This window comes from Acanthisitta chloris, unplaced genomic scaffold, assembly GCF_000695815.1.
Source record: "Acanthisitta chloris isolate BGI_N310 unplaced genomic scaffold, ASM69581v1 scaffold1879, whole genome shotgun sequence".
NCBI lineage: Eukaryota > Metazoa > Chordata > Aves > Passeriformes > Acanthisittidae > Acanthisitta > Acanthisitta chloris.
The window spans coordinates 29,979-38,836 of NW_008691773.1; the positions used below are offsets into that span (position 1 = coordinate 29,979).

General features: G+C 38.9%; 1 protein-coding gene across 1 annotated transcript in view; it reads left to right on the forward strand.

Annotated features, from left to right (window-relative positions):
* Nucleotides 1-8,858, forward strand: part of UPF2 (UPF2 regulator of nonsense transcripts homolog (yeast)) — a 46,225-nt gene that overhangs the window by 25,113 nt on the left and 12,254 nt on the right. The window contains exons 14-18 of the mRNA XM_009082337.1: nt 659-842; nt 1,896-2,035; nt 3,125-3,229; nt 4,139-4,237; nt 5,624-5,791. Coding sequence (XP_009080585.1) covers nt 659-842; nt 1,896-2,035; nt 3,125-3,229; nt 4,139-4,237; nt 5,624-5,791 — 696 coding nt within the window. The remainder of the gene's footprint in view (nt 1-658; nt 843-1,895; nt 2,036-3,124; nt 3,230-4,138; nt 4,238-5,623; nt 5,792-8,858) is intronic.

Consider the following 8,858-nt stretch of genomic DNA (forward strand, 5'->3'; position numbering starts at 1 on the left):
GTGCTCTCATCACATAATGGTTTGGGTTGGAGGGGACCTTCAAGCTCAGCTGGTTCCAACCCTCTGCCATGGGCTGGGACACCTCCTCCTGGACCAGGTTGCCCAAAGTATGATACAGTCTGATTTTTAAATGTAAAAATAAACTTTTGGGGGAAGGCATCATTATATTTTTGTTACACCTTACAATTTCAATAAGCACTCCTTTTGATCATGTCACTTTTTAAGTAAAGATTCTGTTACTTCATTTTCAGATGTTTTTTTGCAGCATCTTTGTTCTCAGGTTCTGCTGTTAGGTTCACTTAAGATCAGCATTTGTTTTTCAGGGTCACTGTAAGGGGTGTACACAAACTTGTTATAAAGCAAACTGGAGAAGTCACTGGGAGCTAGCTGCAGTCTAAGGACTTTTTCTGATGTTTTCTCCCTCTTGTCCACGTCATATGCCTTTGGGGGGATTAATTTCCTTGAAAGTATGTGGGATAAGGAATTGAAAGTTATCTAACAATGTTTAGTGATATCAAAATATCTAATGGTTGTATGAAATAAGAGAGTAGTGGTGTGAAATCTTTGGTATTTTCTACTGCACACACATGGCTAGGCATTACGAACTCCATAGGTTCAATAGTTTATGAATCCCTCACTTGATTATTTTGTATTCTAGCGGTATGTGTGGTGGAAGAAAAGCCTGGATGTCTGGACAAAAGACCATCCTTTTCCTATAGACATAGACTATATGATCAGTGATACACTGGAACTGCTGAGACCAAAGATAAAGCTCTGCAATTCTCTGGAAGAAGCTGTCAGACAGGTGCAGGACTTGGAACGAGAATTCCTAATAAAATTAGGTAAGGAAATGTGCAGTTAGGTCTTTTTTTGACAATTCCTGTAGTTGTTAACATTTTCTCCTTATCATGATGATAGGTAACTGTTGTTACTGTCATGATGTGATTGTTCTGTTCTCATGATAGAATTACTTTTGAATAAAGATCATATGGAATCTCCACAACTCTAGAGTGACATGTTTTAAAAAAATCAATAGGAGTCCTGTTAAGAGTATTTGGAGGGCAAGAGTGTGTGTGTTTATGTTAATTTATAGAGTCACATGGTGCAAATGATTGGGAAGAAAACCATGAATTTAATCAGAAAACTGCAGGGAGCACACTCTAATTTCAGGATAAAAAGGCTGAGCTTGCAGCACAGCCCAGTTGACAAAATACTGGTTAGTGAGTATCTGAAACTACTATGTTCTTACTAACCTTTTGTATATATCAGTTCTTACTGAATATTGAATACTGCTGTGCTCATTACTTGCTAATTAGAGTTGTTTACAATACTGTCAGTCCTGTCTGCAAGGGGAATGAGCACACTAGATAGTACTTTTGGAAGAGACTCTCCTTTCCCAAAGACTTGATATAGGCACCTAGATCCTCACAGGTTCAAGTGCAGCCGTAGAGCATTGGAAGAGAGTCATAAAGGTTTGTTGCAGGCTAAGAAAATGGTGGGTTTAAAAGTGTTAACTGACAGTAGTCAATAGGCTGTAGGAGCTTGATGTCTTGTGGGTTCTGCTGGTTTAGTGAAGCATCTGTGATTCAGTGCTCGTGTTTCAGTAAGGCTCACATTTAGTTTGAGGATGTTTTGAAGCAGCTTGCACAGTGCAGCTGTTCTCTGGGAGATTTTAAACATTTTCTGTAATGTTCTCCTTTTCTGGCAGGGAAATTCTTACCCTGCATGAGTGAGGCAAAGTTATAGGGAATGTTTTGTTGAGAAGTCAAATATTATGACCCATAGGAAGTTTTAGTGTTCAGTGACAATGGACTTTTGAAGTGATAATCCACATGTAACTTGAGGGGCTAGATGTGTTCCAGCATCCTAAATCTTTCTCTCTTTCCAAATTTCAGGAATTGTGAATGACAAAGATTCCAAAGATTCCATCAATGAAGGAGAGAATCTGGAAGAGGATGAAGAGGAGGAAGAAGGTGGAGCAGAGACAGAGGAACAATCTGGAAATGAAAGTGAAGTGAATGAGCCAGAAGAAGAGGTGAACTTCACCATTTACCTTGTCTCATGTGAAAAAGAATGAGTAATCAATATTTTGGATAGTCATTACTTTCTGAAGTCTTTCTAAATCACAGAGTTATCAGGTGGAACATGGGTATGCACAGCCCAGGCAGTACTCTGAGGGTACTCCCATCCCAGTTTTGTAGATGTGGAAAACTGAACACAGTGTCTGAGGCTTATTGCAGAGAAATTATGGCAGAAACTTGAACCTGACAACATTGCTCAGGTTATGTGCTGCTGCTTAACCAAAAGATGCCTTCAGTTTTTTGGCATGAAAACACTTGGAGGTGATTTTCTTTATCTGTTGTAGAAGCAAATGTATTGACTAGATGTCAGAGCAGTCATGTAGGAAAAAGAACAGGTGTTCCAAGTATCCCTGTGTGATATGAATAAATATTTCTGGAGCATAAAAAACTTCCTTGTTTACTGTGCCAATAACATTCTGAATCAAAAATGGTGTAGCCAATAACAAAGAGACAAGTGCACAGAAATTTTAACTTGTCACTGTGACACAGCAAAGTTGACATGATAATGGTAGTGTTAGGAGAAAATGAGTTCATCAAGGAAATGGCGACCAGTTTTTCTCCATATGTTTGGGTTGGTTGGTTTGCTGATAAGCTTTTTTCAACCTGTGACTGTCAGAATGAAAGATCCTGAAGTGTTGCTGGGTTTGTGCCTTTGCACAAATTGATAACATCATTAGAATCACAAACAGTTGTGGGGTGGGGAAGGAACCTCTGGAGATCTTTTCACTTCCCTTCTTTGAACTTCCTGCGTTTTTGCCAATCCATTCCTCGACCTGGTGGAGTTTCCTCTGAGTGGCAGCACAACCACCTGGTGTATCAGCCTCTGCTCCCAGTGTTCTGCACATTTGTGAAGTTATCAGCTAAAGCTGAGTGAGTTCAGACAGACATTAAATAAAAAACATAATTTTACTAAGACTGAACTCAACTAAGCAGGTTCAGATGGGAAGAGTGTAGGAAAGGTGTGGAAAATATGTATGAGGAACCAGATGCAAGTGATCTTTCTTGTTTGAAATGAATCAGCAGTTATTAATTGATTATTTCAGGAGGGCTCTGACAATGAGGAAGAAGAAGGTGAAGAAGAAGAGGAAGAAAACACGGATTATCTTACTGACTCCAACAAGGAAAATGAAACTGATGAGGAGAATACAGTATGTATTGCAGCTGTAGATAACTGCATGGACTTTCACATCTGTGGTTTTCCTTATGGAATGGTTTTTGTCCATGCTGCTCATATCACATCTGGGAAAACACAGCAAGAACACTCCCTGCTATTCTTTCAAATACATTTTTTAGAGCTTGTTTTCATGTTTGCAAACTTGGGTTCTTACCTTCTGAAAATATTTATGCTGTCAACTTCACTACAACATGTTTTCACAGGACTGGGCACTTTCACAGGTAGTTAGACTGGAAAAGGTTGTGTAAATGATGGTTTTGCAATGCCACCAGTGGTAGTGAACTGATAGAATACAACAAGGTGAATTAGTTACACTCCACTTGTTCTCAAAACAGAAAAGGAGACAAAGCCAAGAAGTGCAAAATTGCCAAAACTTGAATTTGGGACTGGCAGATTATAACATCTGCAGTTGAAGAATCCTTCTGGTTGAGCCTGAATTGCAGTTACCCATTGAGGAGATAATGCACATCATAGGACATTGTGTTGGGGTACTGACTTCAGACATTTTTGTTGTCATGTTGTGCTTTCCAGACACTTGAAGGGTAGTCTGTGTCTTGAAAATACCTTCTGACTTTATGAACTTAATGAAAAAATGAGTTAAATTAGGTGTGTTAAGGATAAAGACTTTTCTCTGTATTGTTGCCACTTCTTGAACATGTCCATATTTATCTGCACAATACACACAAGTATGTCAAAATATTGTGAGTGGCCAAAAAGTCAGGACGTAAGTCTTTCAAGAAAATAATCAAGGCTGAAAACTTCTTCTTTGAACAACTTGGTTTTTCTAAACCTTTTGGTTATGTATGACACAGAAGCAGTAAGGATATTTTCCCACTTACTCTGAAACTAATGTAATGGAAGGGTTTTTTTCCCATTGCAATAGGAAGTAATGATTAAAGGAGGAGGACTGAAACATGTTCCTTGTGCAGAGGATGAAGACTTCATTCAGGCATTGGATAAAATGATGCTGGAAAATCTTCAGGTATAAATATTTATTTTCTTAAATTAATGTGCAGTTAACTGTCATGGTGTAACCCCAGGCAGCAGCCAAGCCCCACACAGCCACTCACTCTCTCCCCCACCAGCAGGATCCAGGAGAGAATCAGAAGAGTAAAAGCTGGAAAACTCATGGGTTGAGATAAAAACAGTTTAATAGGGAAAGGAAAAGATGCACACACAAGCAAAGCAAAACAATGAATTAATTCACTGCTTCCCACAGGAGGTGTTCAGCATCTCCAGGAGAGCAGGGCCCATCACTTGTAATTGCTGCTTGGGAAGACAAATGCCCTCACTCCAAACTCCCCCACTTCTTCCTTCTTACTCCCACTTTATTGCTGCTTGACAAATGCCCTCACTCCAAACTCCCCCACTTCTTCCTTCTTACTCCCACTTTATATCCTGGACATGATGTCCTGTGGTATGGAATGTCACTTTGGGTCACCTGTCCCAGCTGTGTCTTCTCCCAGCCTCCCATGCACCCCAAACTTCCTTGCCACTGTGGCTGTATGGGAAGCAGCAAAGCTCTTGGTTCTGTGTGAGCTCTGCTCAGCAATAACAAACATCTCCATATTACCACCCTGTGTTCAGCACAACTCCAGAACAAAGCCCTGTACTACCCACAGTGGAGAGTGTTCATCCTACCCCAGTCCAAACCAGCACACAGTGAATAAGTGATTAATACTTACCTTACCATCCTAAAGAGCATGGATAGTTTTTTCCCTTTGTTCTGGCCTCTTGTCTACTGTTGACATGTTTGAATAAGTAGCTTTTAGTAAAATAATAGGTGTTAATAGTAGTGTTTTCCCAGTGATTATACAACATGCTGACATATATTTGACTGAATGGATAATACTGTGCAATGCTTCTGACTTTATCCTAGGTTTTAATACGTTTACTATGTTTAAAATGCAGATGCATTTAAATTTACATAACATTTTAGTCCTTTTTTTTAGCTACATCTGGTAAATATTTAAGTATTGAGTATAGCAAATTCTATATAATGAATGCATTGATAAGATGTACCAAAAAAGTCTTCAGTGGAGAATGTGTCTCATCAAGTCTCTAAATTTCTTTCCTTAAGAGACTGTTATCAAAATTCCTTTATGATTTGAAGTATTCTCTTCCTGTAACTTTCTTCTTCACAAGTGAAGAGACCGAAGGAAAATGTAATAAAGCCTAATAGGGTTGGACTCAATGATCTTTGAGGTTTCTTCCAACCTGGTTGATTCTATGATTCTATGAAATGTATTTATACATTACTGTTTTCCCAGAAGGTTAAACCTTTTCTCAGTCATGAAACTCGAGTGTTGCCAGCCTGACTGACAGTGTCAGCATCTGAGCACTTACAGAATGTACCTTGTTTTAATAGCAACGGAGTGGGGAATCTGTCAAAGTCCATCAGTTGGATGTGGCTATTCCCCTGCATCTCAAAAGCCAGCTGAAGAAGGGTCCTCCACTTGGAGGTGGGGAAGGAGAGTCAGAGTCTGGAGACACGATGCCGTTTGTCATGTTAACACGGAAAGGCAACAAGCAGCAGGTAAGAGTTTGCAGAAGGTAGAGGTACTGTTTAAATCAATAAAAGCCTTTTAGAAAAGTAACACAACTTTTTATTTCTTCTTTCATTTCTCAAAATGAGACTCAGACAACTTGATAAATACCATATGTAGTTTCTTGGTTGTTAATAGAAATGATGTAGAAAAATTGTCTGGTCAGATGATGCTGTTACTAATGATATTTGGTGGTTACCCAGTAGGATAGTGTTATGTCTTATGTGTATTTTAAACGTAGTTGTAGAAGGTGAAGGGATGTGGTTGGTTGGCTGCCACTGCATGTGGAAAGGAATAGGGGAACAAAGGGAATGTTTCAGCATCTTCAAGATTCTTCAGGTTTTTCTGAAAACACTTTCAGCTTCAAATCAAGACTTAAGGCTTTTTCTAAATTCCATTTCCTAAGTAACTGCCACTTGGCTGAATTTGTTCAGCTTGCAAAAAAGAAGTCATTCTGTCTGAAGACATTTTTTAGGAGACTATTTGAGAACATACTGAGGAAATATTTTGGAGAAATTTAAATGGAAATCACATTGATAAAACAAACAAACCCCTTGCTTCATGCAGCTAAGCTGTGTGTTTGTCTTGGCCATTTTGCTCCAGTATATGTTCGAGTTTTCCTAGGTCAGCAAATGCACAGTATACAAATCAGTACCTAACACATTCCACATGCATTTCTCCTTGTGGTTTAGGTCTTATGAAGAAACCTTTGCATTTTGGTTGTATAATTTGATGGTGGAAATCAATGACTTCGAGTTTGTGGAAAGCAAAACCAAGGCATTGTTTTCTTCCATCCATCTGAGCCTTTCAGGTGTTTAGATCCATCTCATTACTTGCTTTTTACTTGTGTTACCTGAATTGTGACAGTGTTTTAATAGTAGAGGTGTATAAACCTGGAGTCTTTTTATTCCTTCAGATGAAAAGCACTTCAAAAACCGATGTAGAAAATGGTTATTCTGTTTTCCTGGAACTTCAGTGTTGTATACAAAGTTCTACACAAGTTTTGAGTGGGGAATTTAAACTGTTGTCATTGGTCTGAGAAGGGATTGAAGGGAACTCCTTTTTTATTTATTTTTTAAAGAAAATGGTGTTTAACCTTTTCAGGGTAATTTATTAGGAGTATCTTTAATTACAAAGCATTTTTGGGATCCTTATATTCCATGTGAGGGGAAAATATTGCCGATGTGCAGCTTAAAAAGAAAGCAGAACTTGTTCAGGATGTTTCCCTGCTCCTCCCCCAATATTTGGTTTTGGGAGTTGGCTCTTCCTGCCAAAACTCCTCTCAGTATTTCTAGAAATGTAGAAAACAGTTGCTTTATAGACTACTTCTGCTCTTGAGTTAATGAAAGGCTTCTTTGTCTGTAGTTCTGTATTCAGAAAAAAATGTCTTAGTAGTCAGTTTTAATAGAAAAATAAGCAGGAAAGGAGAGGTGGAGTTGAAAAGAAAATAATTATTCCTTCTTATAGTACTTTAAATCTATGTGAGCAGACTGTGCACAGAGATTTGAAGTGACAGACTCATACTCCACTGTTAAGTTATAGCTGCAAACTTTCAGCTTTTTTTAAAACAGTCCATGTAGTTTGCAGGCAACCTGAGAGGCTGTGAGTAACTTCATCTGCACACTCACATCACCACCTCACCACACATCAGCCTGTCTGTGTTCTTTGTCAGCAGTGCTGCTGAAACTAGACATCTTCACTGTTAGAAAGCACTTACTGATGAAAATGGAATGTGCTCTGCTTCCTGCTGCAGGTTAACATGTGGTGGTTGAGGTCCAGTGGCCACATAGTTCCCATGTCAGTGTGCAGCCAGATTTTAGTGGAGCACTGACAGCTCGTTTTTTGAAGCAACACCAGAAGAACTGACTGGTGTTTTCCAGCTGCACACAACCTGAGTTAATGGCCATTGCAGGCTGATAGTGGCAAGGACAGAGAGGATACCATGACTTGTCCTTTGTTGTCACACTGTTAGTTATAAAAACAGGCCATAACAAGGTTATTGGACAGACCAGTGTCTGCCAATACTTGGCTGGGTCTTCTCCACTTATCAGCTATAGCAAAGAAATTGTATGTCAAAACTTAGAAAAACTAGTAGCAGTAGAACCTGACGTGGTTATTGGAATTTAGGCAGTGTCATTGTGGTTTATCCATAAGCCATGAGGGAGCAAGGGGAAATAAAGTAATGTTGCCATAAGGGATCAGAGCTGAGCTCTATCTAATACCACTTGATGCTTCTTAACCCATCCAAGAGGTTTTATGGCAGGTAGATGTGAATTAAAGTGACATTTAGATGGCAAAAAGAAAGTCACCTACTGTCAAGAAATCTGGTTAATACCTAAGCCAAGATTTCCTTTCATTTGAAAGAGTTTTAGCAAGGCTCTGTCAGAGAATGATAATATCTGTGGAATGGTCAAGTCTGTCCTTGAATGTGGAATTCTTTGTCGTTAATATCTTTATCTCATGATCTTTTATACAATCTGTGATCTAGTGTTCCAAATAATCATTTTTATCTTTCCTCAGTTTGACATCATCTAAGTGAAATCCTCTGTTCTGTCCCCATCTCCCTAATTTTATAGGAGGCTTTTGGTACACCTCTTCACTATCTGCAAATCAGAAATGTTTTGGTTGTTCAGTAATCATCATATCCTTTGGTAATTGTCAGTGACTTGATTTCAGGTGGCAGCTGATTGCCTTGAGACAGTGACTCAGTGATGTTCTGTTAATTACCAGGGTGGTGTTTTTCTGAATCTGTTTCTCTCCTTTGCACCTTCTGTAGTTCAGTTTTGTTCTTTCCTCTTTGAGCATCCTGTCTGAAAACACCAATCCCATTAAGCTGATAAATCCGTAGAACAGAGAAAATACAAAGGACACATTAAAATGGATGAGGAGCTTAATGGTGAAGCCAAGGGATGATTTTTATCATAGAATGCTGCTAATGGATTAGTTATTTGTGTAGTTTACATAAAGCACAATTGATGATATCTGGGAACAGGCACAGCCTGCTCAGCAATAAGTAACCAAAGCTACTTTGCTCTTGGAACTTTCAGTTTTATTCTT